This window comes from Sceloporus occidentalis, unplaced genomic scaffold, assembly GCF_023333645.1.
Source record: "Sceloporus occidentalis isolate IW3139 unplaced genomic scaffold, rSceOcc1.0.p SCAF_28, whole genome shotgun sequence".
Classification (NCBI taxonomy): domain Eukaryota; kingdom Metazoa; phylum Chordata; class Lepidosauria; order Squamata; family Phrynosomatidae; genus Sceloporus; species Sceloporus occidentalis.
The window spans coordinates 9,799,866-9,824,722 of record NW_028317008.1 but is presented as its reverse complement, the minus strand read 5'-3'; the positions used below and the strand labels follow the sequence as shown (position 1 = coordinate 9,824,722).

General features: G+C 39.0%; 1 protein-coding gene across 2 annotated transcripts; it reads right to left on the bottom strand.

Annotated features, from left to right (window-relative positions):
• Nucleotides 1-766: 766 nt before the first annotated feature.
• On the bottom strand, nucleotides 767-24,478 carry LOC149299791 (protein O-mannosyl-transferase TMTC3-like). 2 transcript variants are annotated; one of them, XM_089486146.1, is made up of 13 exons: nucleotides 24,290-24,478; nucleotides 19,985-20,203; nucleotides 11,561-11,660; nucleotides 10,472-10,587; nucleotides 9,577-9,749; nucleotides 9,210-9,462; nucleotides 8,512-8,660; nucleotides 6,648-6,768; nucleotides 5,540-5,651; nucleotides 4,544-4,647; nucleotides 3,785-3,954; nucleotides 3,029-3,255; nucleotides 767-1,599 (listed from the first exon to the last, which is right to left on the bottom strand). In XM_089486146.1, exons 1-13 carry the CDS (start codon nucleotides 24,476-24,478, stop codon nucleotides 767-769), a joined length of 2,766 nt encoding a protein of 921 aa, XP_089342272.1. The 2 variants fall into 2 exon arrangements, with proteins under 2 accessions (XP_089342272.1, XP_089342273.1); XM_089486147.1 differs by lacking the exon at nucleotides 19,985-20,203.
• Between the last annotated feature and the right edge of the window lie 379 nt (nucleotides 24,479-24,857).

Sequence of the window (24,857 nt, the reverse complement as noted above, 5' to 3'; positions counted from 1 at the left end):
AACACAGATATAAAACCCAGAATAAGGCTATATGCAAATGGGTGTAATTTTAGCACTAACTACAATAAATAATTCCTAAAAATACATGCTTGGCTGTTAGTTTTGTGAAAATGTCAAATTGCACCGATAATCCAGTTTGCAGTCAAAGGGACTTAAAAGTTATACAACTGTAGAAAAACTCAACATATGCCAAAATGTTCTAAAAAAATAAAAAAATGTAAATAGCGATAGCGCATTAAGAATGATTTAGCCTAGCTTTAGAGAGAGAAAAAACACTAACATATGAAAATAGGAATCCTCTAAGTTCCAGAGGCAATGTATAAATCATGAAATAACTACTGCATTTACAGCAGTTCAGATAGTTTTATTCATGCAGTACTGGATTCTGAGAACACATTACTAAACCAGATATTTCAAACTAAATTTGAAGAAAAAAAAATGTTTTATTGAACACTTAGAGCTCACAGTGGGTTATTGTTAAGGTAATTTCCCTTCAAAAGGGGCAAACTTTAAGATGATGGGTGAAATATTAATGATAAAAAATTGAATTTTGGAATAATAAAGTGGAAAACAAAAATAAGATGTATGTTCAAGATATAAATAGTGTATAAATAATATGGAGTACACAAATGGTTCCAAAATCCAAACATCATTCAGCAGCCAACTTCGCTCTTCAACTCATTTCAAGTTTTAAAACCAAGGAACCCAGTACTCTAGTGAGCATAATATAAAAACACTATCCAAGTCTGACATATCGTTTTATAGATCAGTCGCCACTTAATATACGTTCAATTTCTTCTAATCGTTTCAGTGCAGCAACTCTTTTATTTTCAATGTCTTTTATTTCTTTTGTTGATTTTTTCTTTATTTCTTCCTCAGTATTTTTCTGTTGGTTTTTAGATTTCGTTGGCCCTTTGTTTTTCCTTTTTGTGGATGTAGTTTTTGGTATATTTTTTTCTTTGCTTACTTTGTCAGACTGAGTTTTTTTTTCTTCTTCAATCTCTTTGCCATGTTGTTCTTGTGTGGGTGACTCTTCAGCAACTGGAAGAACAGGCTGTCCAGCAGCATTAAGGGACAGGATTTTACTGCGCACAATATTAAGATGGCGTTGAATGTATTCCTCATGTGGGGCTAATGCCAATGTCTCCACAAGGCACCGTTCAGCTTTCAACAAATCTCGCTCCTCAAAATAGACCACACAGAGATTATGTTTTCCTTGCACATTATTAGGATCCATTTCTAATATTTTTTCAAAGCATTTCTTTGCACCTTTAATGTCTTTCTTTTGATTCATAAGGATGTCTCCTTTAAGTATCAGGCCTTTCGTGTGGTCTGGGTAGTAACGCAGTAACTCATTCAGAACAGGTAAGGCCTCCAGTTCCCTTGCAGTCTGAGAATACAAGAGGGCCAGATTGAAGAGGGCACTACGGAAACCTGGCTGTAAATGTATAGCTTTTTTCATCCATGTTTCAGCTTCAAAATCTTTTTTTTCATCCATAGCCAGCATGCCCAAATTAAAATAACCATTTGCATCATGCGGTTCTTCCTCAACATAGGTCAGGAGTCTTTTCTTGGCCTCTGGTCTCAGTCGGACATTGCCTTCAGTTGGGAAAAAAGTGTCAAACAATTATAAAATGTATTTCTGGATAAGTTATATTTTGAAATATTCATACAAAAACATTAAACAAGAAAAAAGTATGAAAGGTGGTGAGAGTTCTTAAAACCAAATGTTTTAACTATTAGCTTGTAATTATGGAGGTTTGCCGTTAGTTGACGCTCGTTTGTCTGTGAATAGGAGTACACACTGTAAAGCTAATTAAAAGCAGACAGAATATCAAGAAACCAATGACTCCACAATGTGTTTAGATATACAACATCTGTTCATTGAACTGAGCCTTCATGGGAATTCTTTTCTGGCAAGTTTCACTAAAAGCACTACTTGGATTTTAGGCTCTTGGCTCCTTACATGCAAAATGATATAAGCCTCTGTGCCATTTTTTCTTATGTAACAATTGGTTGCAATAACTACATTGCGATGTGCTTCACCTTGTCCAGACATGCTCTCACAAAGGAATATTTTAAAAAAATCAGTCCCTTTTTAAGTCAGCCACAGACTTAATACGTTGGGTGACTGCTCCGCCTAAAATGATTTACCGGTATTCAAATATTTTGGATTTTTTTTTTTTACTAAACAACGGTATGCATATTTATTATTATTAATACAACTTTATAAGTCAGCCATTACTGGAGATGGTTGGTGTGAGTATACCGCACACACAGTGACAAGCAGGAGATGTGGCAGAGGTAAATACACGGGGTAAGGAACTGTGACAAAACGTGCAAAACAATTATTTACTGGGGACATTCAGCTATCATATGCATTATATTTAAGTGCATATAATGGCTGCAGCGTCTCTAAGTGTAAATAAACTTAAATCAGCCTTGGTTCTTAAGGGCTTTGTACTACAGTTTCATCCTTCTAACACACAAAACTAAAATGATTATACGGGTGCCTGACCTAATCTAGAAGTCAGAAATATCTACAATAGCAGCTTAAGTATAAGGAGTAAACAAGATATCATCCAGTCATTTATTTGGCAAGAAAACCCAACATCTGTATCCTACATACAGTCAAACTCTCAATAGCATCCAGAGGCACAGCACTGTTATATACATGACGTTTAATTGTATGGTTCCTTAAGATTAGGAAATTCAAAACTTCGGGACAGAGGAAAGTAGCAAAATATTTTTCACAACATGGTTTTCTGCTCTGGTTCAAAACCAGCGGCAGATTAGGAAAGGGTGATTTTAAGCGCCAAGGAAGCGTTTCAAGGGTCAGCAACCTGTGAAATATAAAAGTGTCCTGAAACAATGGCCAATAGGGTCACCGTGAGTATTGGTGTTGCTACGTAAACAGAAGTTATTTTCTTTACCAATCTAATTGTTAACTAACCTCTAACACAGAACCTGCAGTATTATGGAGAGATTACTGCGGAAGTCTAAGGAGTTACCCAACAAGGTCACGTACCTGATTCCTGCATAAGTAAGGCAGAGTTGAACAAAGCAAGCTTATGCTTCCGATTTAATTCAAGTGCTTGGTTAAAGTTTTTCAGAGCTTCCTTCGGATCTTTCAATTCAATATAAACTATTGCTAGGTTGTACCACAGATCTGCATTCATTCCATCTAGCTCCAGGGCTTTCATATAGGCATCTTTAGCTTCTAAAGGCTTGTTCATTTTTAAGAGTAATTCTCCCCTGTAGCAAAACAAATTTATTTCAGCATTTTAGTACTTTTACAGTCAAAAAATTGTCCATTTGCTATAAACCACAGAGCCCTTCAAACTTGTGGCAGATGCCAGTGATTAATCCACGGCAGGGCTGAGTGTCAGCATGAGATGTTACTTCATTGAAGGCAAAATCAATAGGGCTGTACAAGAGAACTGCGAAAAACGACAGTGCAAGAATAGCTGCAAAACCAGACTGCAGACATTCATTTGCAAAGTTCTGAGCTACAAGTAACACTTTGATTGCAATAGTGGAGGTATATAAATTGTATGAAGTAAAATTATGGGTAATACAAGTAATACAAATAAAGATTACCGGATTCCATGGGATAGTTAAACAAGCTTTAGATGTTTCTAGCAGACTTGGGAAATATAAGATTGCCATATAGCTGAGGAACTGCATGTATTAAAATGCGATTATAAAAAACGATTCATTATAATTTACTGTAGTCCATTATCATTGTGTGGACCTTATCGATCTGTTAAATATAAGTACCAACCTACTGATATAAGCTTGTTTGAAATCTGGCCGCATGCTTATCGCTTGTCTGTACAACTGATCTGCTTCCTCCAGGCGAGATTCGTTTGCCCGAATCAAGTTTGCAAGGTTTATGTACACATTGAGGTGGTTAGGGGCTACTCGGGCTGCATATTTCTTTCCTGGTATAACCTGTTAAAAGAATATGTGAGGGTAATTTAGGAAAATTATAATATGGGGTGACAGAAGAAAGTACAAAACAACTTGGAAGTTTACATTTTTCCAACCTACACATGCATTTTCTAGCTCTATAGCTTTATAAACTTTTCAAACATAGCCATGACAATTTATATAGCAGGTACCAATGTATTCAGTTATAGCTGCTATGGCATTGCACTGCACAGTCTAGGAATATATCTTGAATAATGACAGAGCTCATCTTGCCTTAATGTTAATGTTAAAGGGGCTTTCATCCCCTGCAGCCTTTGCAGAAGCGTGACCACTGATGGGAATCAAGTAATATGAAGACCATATTACAGTGTAATAGCCGTGTCTATGTGCTTAATTTGAATACATGCTTATGAGGAAAGGAAAACAAAATCTGTTTTGGTATAATTAGAAAGGATATCTACTTATAATCTTTATTCCACTATATATCCACTTTATCTTGTGCTCAAAATCAAATCTAAACCCACATTGATGACACTAAGCACTAGTTTAAAACCTCCGTCATGGAAATGATTAGCAGTGTGCGCATTGGAGACATCTGATCTGTTTCTACCTGTGGCATAAGCGCTTTTGCAATTAAATATGATTCCTCTGCCTCTTTGCTTCTGTTCAGGTTTTTATAGGTTCTTCCAACATTCATATGTGCTCCAATATCATCTGACAAGAAAAATGCACAACAATATATATGTTATTTACACACATAATACTATAATAGAAGTATATTTGATAATTTGTACTTTTAAACGAACATGACACAAGAACTTGGCAAACCGCATGTAATCAGAACACTTTGGCACACTTTAGAGACTCTCGGACTGGGCCTTGTGTCCATTAGAATGCAATTTTATCACGGATCCTTAAGAACTGTTGCATTCTAGGGTACACAAAAGTACATAGCAGATCCAGCTTGAGTTTGTTTTATTTTCTTTTAGCAGCAGCAACTGATTAAATTGTTTCCGAGCACTTCAACATTCTTTTTTCTCTAAGGTTGGGGGTGGCTTTTACACTTGCCAATTTAACACAAACTCTGTAACCCAATAGAAAAACAATACAGTTGTTGTTTGTAGCAACCCAGCTCTCTTGACGGAGTTAGGGGAAAGGACGAACTGGTCCCTTTCAAACACTTATTAGGCGTGGTAAGATACAACTAGCGTCCCCTGTTGAGTGCTTGGACATTTAAATCTGCTGGACCACCCTGCTCTCTGGAAGTTTTTAGGGATCACACAACTATCATATACACGTTTTTGTAGTATCACTCGTGTAAAATTAATGGGGGGGGGTTGCAGAACCCCCCATATGCATTTTCCCCTTCTTAATAACTTTCATACAGGAGAATGTATTGGGCTGGATATATCTCTGTGCTCATAATATACTGGCCTCCAATCAACTCTGTAGCTCAGAATCTGTGCAAATTGCTAAGACTGACTTCAATGGCAATGCCTTCATGAACCTGTCTGCTAGGGTATAAGGATTCCATCACAATACGGTAGTCAGAGTAGAAAATTATGTTAATACAGAGTCAACCGAAGACGTCTGAATTTTTTTTTACCTGGTTGCACTTGGGTAGCCTGCTTGAAAAACCTAAGTGCTTTGGCATAATTCTTCTCATTCTCTAAAGCATGGCCCACATTATTCCACAGTTTCGCATTATTTTTGTTTACCTGAATTAATGTTCAAAGAAAGAAAACACATCAGAATATTCATGTTTTAGATGGTTATAAACGTATAAACATTTTCTTTAATGTGTAGCAATTCAAACATATTACCAGAAGGAATAAGTAGCTTATGACATTTAACAACATTTTATTTCTCTCTTAATTATGCATATATGTTGCTAGTGTAAGTATTGAACCCTGTGCTTTAATAACTGGTGGATCCACCTCTCGCAGCAATGCATAGATACTAATAGTTTTAAGTATTTAGGGGTAAGTATGTACCAGCAAGGACTGTTTATGTGTATGTTTTGTCTCATTTTTGTCACTGCAATAATTGTTAATTCTACAGAACACAAACAGTCCTGGGGAGGGACTTTGTTAACATGACTGTCAGCTCAGTGTGGTGCTTGAATGGGAGGAATGGCACACGGCATGCCTGCCGACAGTAGCAACTTCCAGGTTAGCAGATAAAACTATTTTTAGAACAATGGGGAATGAAATCCAAATTTTATTTGTTATATAACTGTATATAATGTACTTAATCCACTAAAACAATCCTTGAAGTCCATGGCAATGTTATCTTACACACCATTTTCTGACAATTATACAATAAAAAAAAAATTATAGCAAAACATATAAAAACAGAATGTTCCCTTATCAAAAAACAGAAGTGTCAGCTGCAAGAGAAAATTGAGTCTTTAGTTGAAGTTGATACCCCTTGTTGGGCCAACATAGAAGAAGTCTCTTCTTCAGATGAAAGAGTAAAACCGTGCAAGTATTTTTTCCTTTTATTCTAAAAACAGCTTTAAAACATTTCCGCTTATAAACATTGTTAAATAGATATATACCACCCTACCTAAAAATACATCAATGGAATATAATGGATCATTATTTAATAAAAACAAACTCGGCTCATTCTATTTATAAAACTCAAGCTATAAGTGACGCTATGTCTTGTGCATATACTGTTGTAAAACAGCAGAGAAGGGAATGATACCCTACCTTCAAAGCAGACATAAACAGAGTGTATTCTGACTCCCAGTCCCAGTTCCTGTTGAATGTTTTCATGGCATGAGTGAACAGCACAAGCGCCAAAAATATCCAAGAAAGTTTTTTCAACTTGCTGTAAAGGCAATAAGAATCAGCAATTGCATGCTCTCCCCTCCTCAAGCAAGACATACGAAACAGGGACACTTATTGCAAATATAAGTTTGCAGTATGTTTGTGTTTGGATCTATACCAGTAACAGATCATTAACCAAGACCTTAAAGTGGTGAGAAGCAGGGTAATCTTCAGGGAATTGCGTAATCAGGACAATGGGTTCTGATGCTACACAACCAAGTATATGCAACTGTTTCTGTAAGAGTTAAGGTTCAAATCACATTGTCTGTAATCTGGCAACACTTTTATAAATCTTCCAAGGGGTTAATTTTAAAAAAAAAATTATCAAACAATATGGTCAATAAGGGCATTGAAACAGCATGCCTTCACCACCACAAAAATTTGAACAGAGCAGCAATGTTCTAAAAACTATTGAGGGCTAGACACCATTGTGTATACCCAAAATAATGATTTAGCGGACCTTTAAGATTAACTGCCTGCTGCACAATTGTTGGACTAAGGAAATAGTAGATATATGCCATAAAATATATATATATATATATATATATATATATATATATATATATATATATATATATATATATAAATAAAATAACCTGAAACTTGAACATGAAAAAAGTAAATAAACTATTATACAGTCCAATGCTTAATTAGGTTAGAAACCTTTCCACAGGATTTTGGAGTGTGTCTGTGAGGTCTGGCACAGATGTTTAACAAGACATCCTGGCTCACTATCGACATTGCAATTCATCCCAAAGGTGTTTAATGGGGTTAAGTTAAGGGCTTTGTGCAGGCCATTTCTTTGACATGGACCATGCTTTATGCATCTGGGCACAGTCATGCTGGAACAGAAAAGGGACTCCCCCCCCCCCCCCAAGCTGGTTCCACAAAGTTTGACAGATACCACTGTCTAAAATGTCTTTGTATGCCTGTAGCATTAAAATTACTCTCCCCGGAACTAAGAGGCCTAACCTAAACAGCCAAAGACCATTATCCCTCCTCCACCAAACTTTACAGTAAGCACTATGCATTCCGGTTAAACCACTCCATCCAACGCTTGGCATTGTAGTGATTTTCGGCTTGTGTGCAGCTACTCCGCTATACCAGATGTGCAGTGTTTGGCTAATGTTGCTTCCAGAGGGAGTTTGGAACTCTGGAGTGATGTTACAGAGGATAGGCCAGCGGTGTCCAACCCGCGGCCCTCCAGCTGCTGCAGGACTACATCTCTCATAATGCTCTTTTAGCTAAGTGGCTGATAGAGGAGTATGGGAGATGTAGTCCTGCAACAGCTAAAGGGCCGCAGGTTTGACAGCCCTGGGACAGGCTACGTGTTTCAGCATTCGGCCTCCCCACTCAATGGGCATGTGTGGTCTATAGCTGTGTGACACCTAGCTACTTTCATCCACATCACAATAATAGAACTTATATTGGGGAGATCTAGCAGGGCATATATTTAATGAACTGACTCATGGCAAAGGTGGCATCTCATGAAAGTGTCACGTTTAAAGTCACTGAGCTCTTCAGAACGATCCAATTTACCACCAATGTTTGTCTGTGGAGATTGCTAGATTTCATACACCTTTTAGCAATGGCTGCGTTGCTGCAACACCAAGACTTATCTTGGACTTTAACTTGCAGGCAAACTAAAGTGACAGCTCTGTAATCATAGCGAACAAGGGGATCATGAGTAGGTTTTTGAATAAAATAAGGAGACACATTACTAACTATGTACATTTGTACCCACCTTTTGCATGATAATTTCTTCCAGCCATGTGCAACAAGTATGCAGAACCCCATGCTAGGGACATACAGCACTCTTTCCGCAACAACAAAGCCAACAGGGAAGAACAGATTTGATGCGGGTATAAAAGGCAATACGATCAGACTAAGAGCCTAGAAAAGGAAAAAGACCAAAAACCAAAAATTTATACATTATATATGTTTGCAGCTACAAAAGGAACACGTCACATACACAAAAAACAGACACAAACTGTCTCACAAAGCACAGTTAAAGGGAATAAAATAAAATGTAACCTTTTCCCCTATTATATCACAGCATATTGCAAGAGAGCATGAAACCAGTGGGCTTAGGGAACGAGTGTTACGGGCAATCAACGTTGAGCAGTACAGTCCTCATCTCTGTACGCTGGCCCCTAGAGCCGAGGGCCCTTAGTATCCTTTTTTAAGCTACATGATCACTAATTACAGCTGGTGTACAAATGACACTCAGGCCCTATGGGTTAAATTGTTGATAAAGTGAATAAGATGCCATAATATAGAAGATGGAATCTTGATTTATATCACATTTTACCAATTATTATAGGTTTGTAGCTACAAAAATAGGGAAAAACGGCTTAGTAACTTTCAGCTGTAAACAGCACCATTTTTTTCTTGAAGATAAATTCTTAAACTCTATTTTATAACAGACCTAAATGATCTTACCATAAGCACAGTTTTTGACGAATCTCCATGATATCTGATGCTGAACATAACCAGGTATCCCAAAACACCAAAGAACACCAAGGTAGCCAAGTTCCGGGTGTCAAGAACAGACTCCACCAAAGGAATCGTTCCCATGGTCCAATCACAGCAGAGCTCTGATGGATTAAGGAGAAGCCAGGCATTCACAGGGAGCAAGTAATTAAATGTTAATTGTCTTGCAGGTGTGGAGCTGACAGCTGCAGGGTTATCAAACCTAAGAAAAATTGAAACATAAAGCTGAATGTCACATTCAACAGGACTACGGTCTTATTTTCCTCCTCCCCAGGTGGGCTTTACTGGGGCTTCAAATTTTAAGTGTGCACCATACCTGGTAAAAACTGGAAGCTGGGACTGGATGACCTGAACCCGAATGACCACAAGAAGCAGGGTGCTGAACATCAACACAATGAGCTTTAATAATGTCTGAAGCATAGAGTACGGAATGCTGCCTTTACCTATAAGGATCCGTATCATTGTATCCCATAACACCGGAAACGTGTACTGAAACACCAAACAGACACATAGGCATTAAGTACAGATTTGTCAATATTAATGTATGATATTTCAGTAGATTTTGCTGTTAGATAGTGAGCGGTTAAGCTCCCTGCTGTGGCACTGCTCAATGGACTGGCCAGGGATTAGAGACCTCTCTGGTAATCAGGTGATTTACAAAACAGAGGTATGTGCCTAGCTTGTCTATCTTGTATGTCCTTTTGAGGACGAGCACTGGGACATAAATGTTTTGCTAGCATATGTACAATTGTCTGCTTCTACTTGCACTGATTTTAAATGAAGCGCAGGTCTCACTTACTTTAATGGGTGTGCTGCTCAGCATGTGCCAATAAAGTAAATACTAATGCTTCCTGGTTGCAAAATGCCCTTCACCAAAAGCTGTTCCTAGCATGTTAAATTAATTTGAGCATGACTGTCATTAATCTGTGCTTTAAGCAGACTTTACTAGACATTAATACTTTAGAACATGATTTACACTAAAACGACCTTGTAAATGTCAGTTTTTAATTTGGGATGCTCATAAACAATACCAGCAACATGTAACTCTTTCCCGCATTCTACAAAAAAAAAAAAAAAAAAAGGCTGTGTTAATGCCCGATTATTATACAACACATTGTACTCTGAATGTCCTTCACCATTCAGCCCACAAGAATGTGGCAGTCTACTGCAGACCTCAAGTAAATGGTTTTAGAAATGATCAAGTCTCTTACCCCTTGAGCAACGAATACTTCATAGAAACAACAAATCCCCACAACAGTAATTCCCTGCTCTTTACACAGGGTTGCAACCGCAACCAGAAATACAGCAACAGCAATTGGAGTCCAAACTGGGAAAGAAAAAAAGAACAATATAGAGTGAATAATGGCAACAAACATGTTGCGAAACAATGAAGACACATTATAGTGTTCAGATATAACAGTACTGAATCTGAAAACAATAATCTCGTTAAAATTAACCAAGTCTTTTCTAACAATGTATGTTGGCCTAATGTGGTCATCTGCTTTCTGTACAGCTCCCATTGTGCTTGAAATGCCCATCATCTCTAAAGCATGGAATAATTAACGTGCAGTTCTGCACCACACTCAGAAGCTTAGCTTTAAGAATGATACAAAATATGGACCCTCTAATTTACAACAATACCATTTTCTTCAATGCACACTGGAGTCAGCATGAAGTTATGGCATCATGCTATATGCCTGCATATTACCATTTTAAAGAGAAATTCCTGTGAAAAATTTAATTTTGTTTTTGTACTGGCCCATACTAAATCAAATAAGTTCATTAATAAAACATCTCTAATTTTAATAACAGAGTGTACATGGCTTATTCTCCCAGCACCCTTTGGCTGTATTCGCCCCTTGCCTCATGCACCTCAGAGCATTTATTCTTATTCAAAATGTTTGCTGTGCACATCCCAACTATACCATTACATGACACTGTATAAGTGGGGATATAGCAAACAAACTTTTACCACTTTATGCTTCATGCACATGTATGCATGAGTATTTGGTTCTAGTAATTGCTCGGCACTGGAAAAGCCGTGTATTTGGGTTTTTTGGGGGCAAGCTCCTACTGTAAGTTAAAGGGACATAATATTAGACTTCACAAAATTTAAGATGCTGCCAGTCATGCCTCCATCGGCCTCAACAGGAGTTCAATTAAAGGCATACTCCTGTACCCCTTCTTGGTTCTGGTTGCTGGTTTTAAAGTGTATTTTGTTAACCATTTAGAATGTTTTCAAAACCATCATCCAGAAAATGAACAAATAACCTAGAAAATATTACACAATTTATAGTTACCAATTGAATTGTCTGGTCCCTTAGATTTGGTATAGGAGAGGAATGCTGCTAAAAGGAATATAGAGGAGAGAAGTTCGGCTCTTCCAACCACCCCAGTAACCTGCAGAGACAGCACAAAACGCAGATATATGACATGTTCAGTGAAAAACTGAACAGGATAGGACATGATGAAGTTTTACTAAATTTATATAGCTAGTACTGTACACAGCAGTTGGATAATTACATGTACACTATCATTCACACTAAAAGAAAATATACATCAATTATCTTCTAATTTATGGAAACACAAAACAGCAGAATAACAGAAGAAAACTCTACTAAACCATAAAAGTCCCTTTATATTTAATATACAGTACCGTGCAAAAATGTAAAGTAAGAATGCTTTCAAAAATAGACATGGTAATAGCATTTTGTTAAATGATAAAAATAAACTAAGTGAGTAAACAGAGAATCAATATTTTGTGTACCCACTGTTTGCCTTCAAAACAACAACATCAATTCTTCTAGGTGCATTTGTCCTAAGTCAGGTAGTTTGTAGGCATAAAGTTAAGTTTATCGTTGGACAATTATACCAAACAGGTGCTAATGATCATCAATCTAATATGTAGGTTGAAACACGGTCAATAACTGAATCAGAAACAATTTGCTGAAGACCGTTTAATGTCGAGTCATACAGCATGGCAAGAATAAGCACAGCAACAAGACACAAGGTAGTTAATACTGCAACAACAAGACATCTCCCAGCCAGAAATGTCAAGGTAGACAGGGGTTTCCAGATGTTCTGTCTGAGCTCTTTTGAGGAAACACAAAGAAATGGGCAATGTTGAGGACCTTAGACGCAGTGGTCGGCCAAAGAAACTTAGTGATGCAGACACATCATGCTTACTTCCCTTCTCAATTGGAAGGTGTCCAGCAGTGCCATAAGCTCTGTATCAGTAGAAAACAGTGGGGCCCTGGTACATTCATCTACTGCCCCGAGACGCCTTGTCAGAAGTGGTCTTAATGGAAGACTTGCAGCCAAAAAGGCATACTTGACGTGGAAGCAAAGCCAACAAAGGAAACAGGGTGCAGAAAAAGGCCGCAGGTGCCCGGAACCAAAATTTGAAATGTGTGGCTGTAGCAGAAGGCAGTTTGTTTGCCGAAGGGCGGTAAAAGAACGAGTGTTTGCAGTCAACAGGGAAGCATGGTGGAGCTTCCTTGCAGGTTTGGGGATGCACTTCTGCAAATGGAGTTGGGGATTTGGTCAGAATAGATGGTTTCCTCAATGCTGAGAAGTACAGGCAGATACTTATCCATCATGCAATATCTTCAGGGAGGAATCCGATTGGCCTCAAACATACAGCCAAAGTCATTAACTATCTTCATCGTAAAGAACAAGGAGTCCTAGAAGTGATGGTATGGCCCCCACAGAGCCCTGATCTTAACATCATTGAGTCGGTCTGGAATAACATGAATGGGGAGAAGCAATTGAGGCTGCCTTAATCCACAGAAGAACTGTAGTTGATTCTGTAAGATGTTTGGGACAACCTACCTGCCGAGTTAAAAAAAACAACAAAAAAAAAACATGCTGTTCTGAAAGCAAAGGCTGGTCACACAAAATATTGATTGGATTTTCTCCTTTTGCTCGCTTTGCATTTTGTTAAATGCCAAAAATAAATTAACATGCCTATTTTGGAAGCATTTTTATTTTACAGCATTTTTTTCACTTCTGCCTAAAACATCTGCACAGATCTGTACGTATTCGAACTTCATTTCAAATACTTGTCTCTTTTCATAAGGGGCCATGACAAGACAAATATATAAATCACATTTTAAGTTATGTAGCCATGAAGAAGATGTATGATGCAAACCAGGTACGCAGTTAATGGTTTCCCAGTATTGTTGAATGCCCACACCCTTAGCAGAAATAGGTTATGCAAGGATTTTCATAATTTCTACAGGGGACAAAAGCAGATACTGATGGGTTATACTCCTGGGAACTGTAAAAAGCCGCTATAGTCTAATGGATATCTGTGGAGACACAGAACTCTCCCCCCTCACATGCCGTTTACTCCTAGCTGCTGCAGAGCACTGTGATACGTTATACACTGGCTCATAATAGCAGGCAGAACGATGAGGAAGCATAAGTGGAAAGTCTGCTCCGGGACCGACTTCCACCTCTATTCGGGTATTATGGTTTATATATATATATATATATAACAGATTGTTGAGCTTTAGATGACTAACCTAGCGGATGAAATAGGATGCCAAAGTTATTTTACATAATTACGTCTGTGAAGGTTTTCAGCATTAAACAGCAGTAGGAGTGAATTAAAAATTCAGCAACCCCCCCCCCCCAAAAAAAAAGGACACACCACAATGATTTGTGGTTAGCCAAGTAGTCTTTGTAAATACACTATTTTTATAGTTCTCTTAAAATAGCATATCTTCCAAAATAAAAAATGTTAATATTGTCAGGCCAGAGAATAGTATAAATAAATATGCATGAATTACGGTTTTCAGCACGTACCACAGTTAAAATAACTCACTTTCTTGTAGTCTTACAACGCCATCTAGTGGACAATAAATCTAACCGGATAAATATATATATATTTATATATACGTGTAATCAATGTCATCATCTGGGATAACAAAAAGCAGAGCACATCAATGCATTCAACTTTGCGAAGATCTTTGGTTCAATTTGATATTTTTTCACACTATTACATTTGTATATATTTTAAGAAATGTTTATCATTTTAATTTCTAAGCAGAACTCGCTTTCCTCAGCTGTGAGAGAGGTAGGGGTAAGGGCACTTGAGCTGCATCTTAGTCTCTTTTGTGCCTGGAAATTTTCAGTTTATTCTGTTACATCTTAAATTTAATTGGCTTTGTCTCCATAACTAAAAAACTGGAACAAATACACTTCATTTAGAAGCCCTTTGAGAAGGCTGTGGGATAGTTTATCTTCAGTGTTATCTTGTCTTAGACACGAAAGCTTTGTTTCTGGATATGGCAGAAAATTGTATTTTTGTAGACACAGCTGGGTAAAAAATATGTTTGTTATTTTTCCTAGATGTTTTTGATATCTGCTATAAAATAGGATGAGCAGCCCGAGACGGTATTCAACACAGAGAAAAGAGGTCTTGCAAAAACATATCGGCACGCATAAAATGTATCATTTATTTGCAGTTACATAAGGGCTCAGTAAAATCCGCCCAGAGGCACAAAGTTTTATATTAAAATTAAATATGTACGTGTACCAAGTGCAAACACAGCTACCACCTTGATGTGTTAGAGCTTAACCCCTTCGTGACAAAGGCTGATTTTACTTTTTGTACCCTTCGTGACAATGGCCTTTTTAACATTTCTGCGCTGCTTGTGTTTAGCTGTAATTTTCTTCTTTCCCGTTTACTGAACCCACACACATTAGATATTGTTTTTTCAGGACAAGAAGGGCTTTCTTTAGATGACATTGTTTTGATTGTATCATATTATTTACTACTAAAAAAAGTATAAAATATGGTGAAAAATTTAGAAAAAAATGACTGTTTCTAACTTTTAGTTGAAAAATCTTTTACTCATCTATAAAAGGTAATGAAAAAACCTGCTAAATGGATTCTACTATTTGTCCTGAGTTTAGAAATACCCAATGTTTTTATGTTTTTTTGCTTTTTTCTACCCATTATGGGGCAATAAGTACAGGTAGCGTTTTGCTATTTCAAAGCCATTTTTTCCAAATCTGGTAATTCTTCCCCCCATGTGCCATTTCGGGTATCTTTGAACCCGGCCAATGCAATTTACCCCATCAAATCATATATTTTTGAAAACTAGACAGCCCAGGGTATTCCAAATGCTAGTATTTTAACTCTTTCCATGCACCATATCTACCACCAGTCTTTGTCAAACTTTGTGGTAGTCATTTTTTTGCATTTGGTTTTCCACACACATTTTACTTCAGGTATGAATTAAAAAGTTCTCGTATATGTCACTATCACAAAACACCCCAATATGTGTTCAGCAACATCTCCTGAGTACAGCGATACCTCACATGAATGATTTTGCCTGGCCGTTTGGGGGCAAAAGGGCCACATTTGGGGCATGCGCATTTTTCAATGTTGAACTTTGGCATTTGGGGATCCACTGCCTATGCCCTATTTGGTACATCTTTGAGCCGGGCCATTTCAGTGTGCCCAACAAAACCATATATTTTTCAAAACTAGACACCACAGGGTATTTTAAATGCTGGTATTTTAACTCTTTGCATGCACACATTTTACCACCAGCATGTTTTCAAAGTTTGCAGTAGTATTTTTGTGTGTGTATTTTTCCCACACACACCTACTTTATGTATGAATTTACAGCTCCTGGTATATGCCGCTGTCACATGACACCCCATAATGTGTTCAGCAACATCTCCTGAGTACAGTGGTACCCCACATGCATGGGTTTGTCATTTTTGTGGGAACTAAAAGGCCACATTTGGTACGTGTGCATTTTTCTAATTGGAAATTAGGTGTGTGGCCATCCTTCCCCCGGTGTTAATTGGGACGTTGTTGAACCTGGCCAATTCAATTTACCCCATCAAATCATACCTTTTTTAAAAGTAGACACCCCACGGGCATTTAATATGCCAGTATTTTAACTCTTTTCATGCGAGAATTGTTTTAAGATAATATGCTAATTTTAGGACTTGCTCACAAAAATATATTTTTTATATATATATATTTTTTTTTTGCCTTTTTTTTTTATTTTTTTAACATTTTTTTTCAACTTGAAGGTTCCCCTGATAGTGACATCAGTGGGAAATTATTTTTACATTTTACTGGTTTTTTACTATTTTTTTTCTAATTATTATTAATTTTATTTTATTTTTAATTTATTTTTTCTAATCACACTGTGATTAGAAAGCTGAGCTCCATTGACTTGCATGGTTGAATGCAGTACCTATATTCAACCTGCAGGTGGAGCCAGAGTTCTCTAGATGGTCTGGACCATCTAGCGAACTTTTACAATTTGTTGGTTCCTGTTACAGGGCAGCGGCCATCTTGCTTGATGGCGAAGATCATCGGCAGCTGCGGCTGTGACCGCTCTCCGGAGCGGTCACAGCCCATCGAAAGGTAAGTGTTTGGTGTCGCTGGATGCCTCCTGATCGAGGCATTCCAGCGACAGCATTTAAGTTTAGGAGGCGATCATCGATCGCCTCCTAAACGCTTTTAAAACGGGCGTCCGCCGCCATACAAAGTATGGCGGATGTTGACGCCCCATGGAGGGGCCAGAGATGGCCCCTTCGTTCCGATCGCGGCGTTGCTGAATGCCTCGAGGTCGAGGCATTCAGCAACGTTTTTTGGGTGCAGAAAGCGAAAACAGATCGCTTTCTGCACCCGTTTAAAGACGTGCCGGTCCTGGCACGTCAATTGTCGTAAAGCACATGCTTTTCCGTGTCGTGCCAGGACCGGCAATTGTCGTTAAGGGGTTAAACAAAAGCCCCTATGCTAACAAAGAAAATCAAGGCTGCTGTTTTCGCACTTAGTGCATTTGCTTTTTATTTGTGGAATAAACATGCATGCTTTAACTATGTCTCCTTTGTTGCTGCTTAATATTTGGATTTTACACGTACTACTAAATGGGCAAGACTGTCACACAATGATCTGTTTTCCATTCCAATAAAAGCTGCTACAATAATGGGTTCACAAAAGAAACAAAAGACCAGAATTAAACGCTCTGGTTTCAGGATTCATGAATTGACCCACCAGAAAGAAAGAAGAGATACCCTTACACACATTCATACACAAAATTATATACGGTATATATATATATATATATATATATATATATATATATATATATATATATATACACACATACACACAAATACACACGTGGGGGGGGTAAAAAACCAGTATAGTGGCAGTACCGGCGGGCTTTGCTCTCTCCCGGGACAAGCACTTGAAAAGATAAAGGGTTAAGCTCCGCCCCCCCTTACCCTATAACCGTACTCACCGGCGCCAGCAAGTCATTTAATAACAAGAGGACCATAAGGTAGAAAGAAAAAAAAAAACTTACTTTATTAACACAACTTGGGAGGGAAACACGTACTGACACTATACTGGGGAAAAGAGAATTTACGGTAAGTAAAAATTACTGTTTTTCCCGGCGTATAGTGGCAGTACCGGCGGGATATATCAAGATACCCCAAAACAAAAAGGGAGGGAGTTAGCGGTTAACGGTGTGAAGAACCTGCCACCCAAACTCCGCTTCTGAGGCAGAGGAAATGTCCAGTCTGTAATGTCTAATGAAAGTATTCCAGGAGGACCAAGTAGCTGCCTTACAAATCTCTTCCGGAGAGACTGATGATCTGGAAGCCCAGGAAACCTCGATGGATCTCGTGGAATGTGCCAGAAAACCCAGAAATCGGATCTTCGTAGTTGGAATTAAGTTTGATTTGGCTACGTTTAGAATCCAACCGTGGTCTCTGATAAGAGCAATAGTGTCCTGAAGATGTTAAGAGTTTTGCCAAAGAAGACGCTTTTATTAGCCAGTCGTCCAGATATGGAACCACCGCTATACCTTTCAATCTCAGCTCCGCTGCTAAAGGAGTAAGGATTTTGGTGAAGACCCTTGGGGCGGTTGAGAGGCCAAAAGGTAGTGCTCTGAATTGGAAGTGCTTTAAGCCTTTGTTTGTTTTTATTGCAAATCTGAGAAATCTTCATGATCTTTCTGCTATCGGCACGTGCAGATAGGCATCCTGGAAGTCTAGAGACGCCATAAAATCTCCTTTGTGAATTATGTGAGTCACTGACGAGATGGTTTTCATCCGAAAATGTTGGTATGGAATATGTTGATTGACCGATTTCAGATCTAAAACTGGACGAAAGGAGCCGTCTGGCTTCGGTACCAGGAACAAGCGAGAGTAAACTCCCCGACATAGATGTATCTTCGGAATGTGTTCTATCACTCCCTGTTTGAGGAGTTTTGATGCTACCTTGCCCAGTGTCGTATTCTTTGTTCTTGACGGGTATGAGGAGATCGGGAAATAATCGTTTGGGGTCTTGCAGAACGTGATGGTGTAGCCTTCCGATATTATCTGACGTATCCATGGGTTGCTGGTAGTGTGGAATCATGTTTCCCCGATACCTCTGAAGGCGACCTCCTACTTTGTCAGAATCTTCTCTTCCTTTCTTGTCTTGTAGTTTTAAATTGAAATCTGGATTCTTTATTATGCTTCCGAAAGGAAGATTTCACTTAGGTTTGATGTCTTGAGGAAGTGTCAGACGACACTTAGTGTCAGACGCTTTCTTAGTGTCAGACGACATCTGTTTTAACAGTTCTTCCAGTGGAGAACCAAAAAGCTTCTTTCAAATGGCAGTTCACATAATGAAGATTTTGATGCGGAGTCAGCATTCCAAGATCTAAGCCAGATAGCTCTTCAAATTTTTTAAAAGCTGAGAAAGATCTTTATCTGCCTCCTCCAGAACCTGATCTTCCAATTTCTGGATCCATAGGCCTTGAGCTCTAGCTCCAGCTGCTCCAGCTAATGCTGCTTTGCATTGAAGCCCTGAGGCTTGGAACATCCTTCTATTAGCCGTCTCTGGTCAGCAACAACCCGTGTGCCGATCGTATCCTTGGATCCGTAGACTACCTTGCGGGCGCCGGTGAGTACGGTTATAGGGTAAGGGGGGGGCGGAGCTTAACCCTTTATCTTTTCAAGTGCTTGTCCCGGGAGAGAGCAAAGCCCGCGGGTACTGTGGCCCTTTCATTTTCGTTTACAGTCTATTTAGGTTTGGCGTAAAATCCGAGGCATTTTTTTTTTTTTTTTTTTGGTGTGGATCTTCTCCCCTCTCTTTGTGGCTTTGTACAAATCGACCACATTTACCATACACATACAGGTTGAGTATCACTTATCCAAAATACATACATACTCTGAACTCTAAAGATGAAAGTTCTAAAAGAGCTTTTTACATACAACTGCACACCACATACAGGAACCTTCTGAATTAAAAACAAGAATGCCACTCTGATGTAACCAATCTCATAACCATTAATACCTTAGGAAAAATGCTCCTAATATTTACTACTAACGCATCCCTAAGTGGCTTTATAAGCATCCGGCAATTTCATACTGTTGTCCCCAGCGATCCGTAGCAGCCACTGCCCCTCAATTCCGTGATCGCTTTGAAGCGAATCACGAGCACGGAATTAAAATATTTAAATAAAACTGCGGTCTTCGAGGGAAGACGCAGTAACGAGGACACCGGTCCTGAAGGGGTTGTTTTTTGTATGTTAATTCCAAACTATCAAAAAAAATAACACACACAGGCTTCTTCTATAGACAAATGGCATGTTTGTTTAATAGTATTAATGTCTAAAGGTTGGGGAAAATAATTCAGATTTAATCTGTATCTAACTACACCTAATACGTGCAAAACACCCGAATGTACTTACTGCCTCAGTGTGTATTGGATGCACAGCAAACAACAACGCAGCTATCAGGCTGGTTCTTGAATCCAAGAAAAGTTTGCAGACTTTGAGAAAAATCAGGCTCACCACAGCATGCAGAACCATGTTCAGAAAGTGATAGGAAACAGCATTCAGCTCACTAAATAAGTAGTTCAAGCGAAACGTTAAGACTGTAAGGGGGCGGTAGGACTTATGGCTTCTTTCCTGTATAGAAGAGAAAAACATTTCAAAAAGCAATGTTAATGAGAGAACACAAAACAGGGCACATAAATTCTTGACAGTTTATCAGTGCGGTATTTTTTGTTAAATCTAAAAATGAAAGCTGTCATTTTGCCCCAAGGCGAACTACCAGAATGGTGGGGCTTCTGGCGACGTCCTCTCCCCTGATTGGAGGATCGAGGGAGAAGACATCACGGGAAGTGCTGCAGCTTTGGGAGAAGTTCATGCCAAGTTATCTTTGTCCGCATCTCCGCGGACCTAAGCGTGAAGATGAACATTAAGATGTGGAAGTGGTTGGCAGAGAAGGTAGGGAAACATTTCCAGTCAGTGAGAGAGTGAACAAGAATGAGTGTGACAGAATGTGAGCACCAGGCAATGAATGTTGCTACCGAGTTAAAAATGCCCCTGAACTAAGTGGGCGGGGAACGTAATTTGTTGCCCGAAAATGAATGTTGCACAAACTAACCGTAAAATTCATCTGAATCTTTTTGGCCCATTTGCACGTGTAGGATATAGTGATTTGTAAACAATCAGGAATATCCTTCACACCTGGATTATACATTTTTGATAAACTATGTATATCAGTTTCTTTCAAATGTGGTGGGAATTCAAATTTGCGCAAAGCTACATTATCGTGTGAAAACCATTTCTGTTATCTTTAAAGTTAATCATAACAACACAGGAGCGTTTCATTCCAGATACGTAAGTGAGCTGGCTTTCTAGAAGATTCCTGGAATCAATACAATGTAACTAAAGCAGATCATTGATACATAATGTTCCACTTCTCTATCCCTTGCATAATGAAATTCCATCAGTGTACAAAGCAGGGAAAAATGCACTACTAGTAGCTTTCTGATACCAACGGTACAAAGAAAGAACATGGATAGTGAACAGTGCCAGATGAGGGAATATATACAATAGCTTGCATTAGATTCAGGTACAATTTCTCCTTGCAGTTGGATTATACACAACCCAATAAAAATTAGCAATACAATTCTAGCTCTCTTTGTATCCGAAACATACATCCTCGCTGAATTCCAAAGGTGACACTCCTCTACAATATATTTTAAAGTGCATAGAGGGCTGGAGCATATCAGTAAAAGGTCCCTTTCTTATTTAAAAACGTATTCCTCTCTTTATAAAGGCTACATTTTTTAAAAGTCCCTGGTTTGCTAAATGTACTTTGGCACAAACTACATTAAAAATTGTAAAACTCCAAGAAGATTTGTGTCCATATGGCACGCTAACACACAGTCTGTGAGATAGATACGATGCACTCCCAAAGCGGGGTGGAGGAGGTGGCCAAGAAGCATAGGGATACAAAAGACTAAAGAGCTACACACATAAAAAGCTGGGGTAAAGTTCAGAACACTTTGGATTACTCAACTGTTGAGTATTTAAAAGCCTCACGGCAATAAGCATTTCACATGCAGGGAGATGCGTTTTGAGACTGAGTTCGGGTTGGGGGTGCAGGAAAACGAGCAAATGCATTTAAGGAGGGTTCTGCAGAACCACGAAGGCACTTATAAAGGGACCTCTCAGCTATCATATGCATTGAAATACCTATGATCACTGAAGTGCCCCTTAACATGTATAGCTAGCAAAATAAATGCTAGTCTTCGTAACTGAAAGACATATATTCAATAAACTTCTCTATATGAGCCAAGAAGGCTGTTTCAAATCTCTAATACCACTTGATAATTTATCTTTGAACATAGGCCATGGCCTTTTTTTAATATAAATATACATGGCCAAGATCTCCCTTACAGCTTAAAGTGATTAAGATTTCAAAAGGTCTTTTATTTTGTTAGTAATAAACAACTAACAGCAGATGTAAAAATCTGAAACTGTTTTGTGAAGACTAAAGGGTTGTGAGAAAGATGTCTAGTTTTATCAAGTTTTGATGGCACATGAAAAAAAATTATGTTTTTGGATAGAAAGGTCTCCAGACTTTTGTTTTAAAAAATACATTTTAGAAAGATTTCATAAGCTTTGGGAGTTTTACGACCAACGGATGCAGCAACGTTAGAACAGAACTAAACCAATCCCACAAATCAACAAACCGTTGGAGACCTTCAAAGTCAAAAGCTTAGGACATGTGTTAATTATTTGAATTAAACAGATGTCAAACTAGTAATTATGAATTAGTCATTATTTCTGCCACCTTCTTGAAAGCCTTTTATTTGTTCTGTGTGTAGAAAGAGGGTTAATGTATCAGTTTTTAAGTTTTTACCATTAACATTTCCCATATATGTTGCCCATTGCACAAATGATATGCACGAATAACTACAATGCGCGGGCCCGGTGTCGTTGTGTCCTAGAAGTGTTACTGCTGGCACCTTTTTAAGTTATTTTTTTTTATTTTTTATTGATCTCTATTTTATATGATCTCTGAGGATTGCTTTGCTCCCGGCTCTAATAAGCTGTTTGGCTACTAACTTCTACATCTATTTAGTCAATGGCGTTTCAACAAATCCAGATGTACGAGGCTACAAGACCACATACAGACATTAGAACATCACCGTTGTTCACGAACATAGTTGGGAAATGCATGATGGTGATTAGGACTGCACCAACTATTAGATAATGAAAACCGTTGCCAACGAATTTCATTATCGATTAATCCAAAGAAGCACCGGCGAAAGTACCGGCCAGCAGCAGCGTAGGTTGTCTGCGCACATTGCGCAATGTTTGCAGTCTGCCAGAGAGCAGGATCCCCCGCAGCGCTGCAGGGGACCTGGATGTTCCTCTCTGGCAGCAGGTGGGCTTCTGTGCATTTGTCTACTAGACACCAAGGAGAATGGAACACGGGGGAAAGTCTAGGGGGGGCAGAGTGGCATATCAGGGGTATAATGCATATCAGAGGCACAGTGGCATATAGGGCAGGGCTCGACAAATCCCAGGCGCCAGGTCGCCATGGCGACAGAGAATTTTGTCCTGGCGCCTAGGTTTTGTCAGCCTCTTACATCCGTAAAAAAATGTGGATGTAAGAGGCTGAGTAACCACACGGGGGCGCTGCTGCTGTCTGCCCAGGAGTCTGGGCAGACAGCACAGCCACTCAGAGCCCGCCCCCGAGCCTGAGATCACTCCCATGGAGTGATCCTGTAGGCTGAAACCGCGGTTGCTGCAAAACCAGCAATCGTGTTATCAGCTGCCACAGGCAGCTTCAGGGAAGGGGGTTGTGTGTTGATTGGTTCCCCACACAAGTGTGGGGACCTGACCCAACACCCCCCTGCTGCCTGATCGCTCCATGAGAGCGACAGTGCAGCATTAACCCCTTCAATGCCGCGATCGCGGCATTTAGGGGTCAATTCCCGTTTTGTACGGGGCTCTGCTGCTGGTGGTCTGCCTGGAAGCCCAGGCAGACCAGCAACAGCAAAAACGAGCCCCCACAAGCCCTTTGATGATTCCTGTAGGAATGGAAGCCTACAGCAGTCATCAAAGACTCCCCTCCCTGCAATGGCTGGTCTATAGACCAGCAATTGAGTCCCAGCTGCCAGAGGCAGCTTCAGGGACAGGGGAGAAGGTTCTTTGGTCTCCACATGAGTGTGGACACCAGCCCCAACACCCCCCTGCTGCCTGATCGCTCCATGAGAGCGACAGTGCAGCGTTAACCCCTTCAATGCCACACTTGTGTATGACACATTCGTGGCATTGCAGGGGTTAACATTTTTCCCCACAAGCTTGTGGGGACTAAATATCAGTCAATGCTGTGCTCCAATGGAACATCAGCATCGAAAGAGTTAAAAAAAAAAAATAATTCATAATAAAAAAAAAAAACAGCACTGACCTGAAAGTCCAGGGTGCTTCCAGGTCAAACGCTGTGAGTTTAGTAAGTGGGCTGATGATGATCAGATCACTCCTAACCAACTGTTAGTTTAAAAAAAATCCTAACTTTTTTACCTGGCGCCTAGATTCACAACAAATTTGTCAAGCCCTGATATAGGGGGTTATAAGGCATATTTGGGGGGGGGCAGATAATTGGCCAACTAATCGATTATGAAAAAAAAAACAATAATCCTTTCACAGACATAAATAAAATAAAGGATGTATTGAATTATGAATATTTACCTCAGACATTGGCGTCCCCCAGAAATCATTTTGAAATAGTTTTTTTATGGGTGTTGAGGGATGCAAATCTTTATTGTCCAAAATTGCTGAGACATCATCGAAGACAAAACCACAATACAGGCTGTTCCAGTAACATATAAACACAACACATGATAAAATTCCAATTTCCTTTGGGCTGATATCAGCCATTTTTCTTCATAGGTTTTTCAAGCTACAGCCACTGAAAGAAATGAACATAGACAATACTAATACATATACTGTATAACGCCTGCTCATAAAGGTTTTTTTTCCAATATTTAACGGTCATTAAAATAAATAAAAAGTCAGATGCCTGCAAACAGACTGGGGGGGGGGGGATCTTTACAAAGCACCACACCTATTAGGTTGTCTTAATTTCATAATTACACATCTAGTTGCAGGATTACCTTCTTACCATTTACAAAAATGTTTCACTCAGAATGCTATGATCTGGTTCGGATTCACTGTCAATGGAACTTAATTTGCCCCTCGAATTTATGAAGTGCACTGTGGAGACAAAGAATAAATTAATTGCAATCATATACAGATA

Coding starts and splice junctions, on each gene's coding strand:
- LOC149299791 (XM_089486146.1), bottom strand. CDS start 24,478: ATGGCTGATATCAGCCCAAAGGAAATTGGAATTTTATCATGTGTTGTG. Junction 20,204..24,289: donor GGGGGACGCCAATGTCTGAG/GTAAATATTCAT, acceptor TCTTCTATACAG/GAAAGAAGCCATAAGTCCTA. Junction 1,600..3,028: donor CTTACTTATGCAGGAATCAG/GTACGTGACCTT, acceptor TCCCAACTGAAG/GCAATGTCCGACTGAGACCA.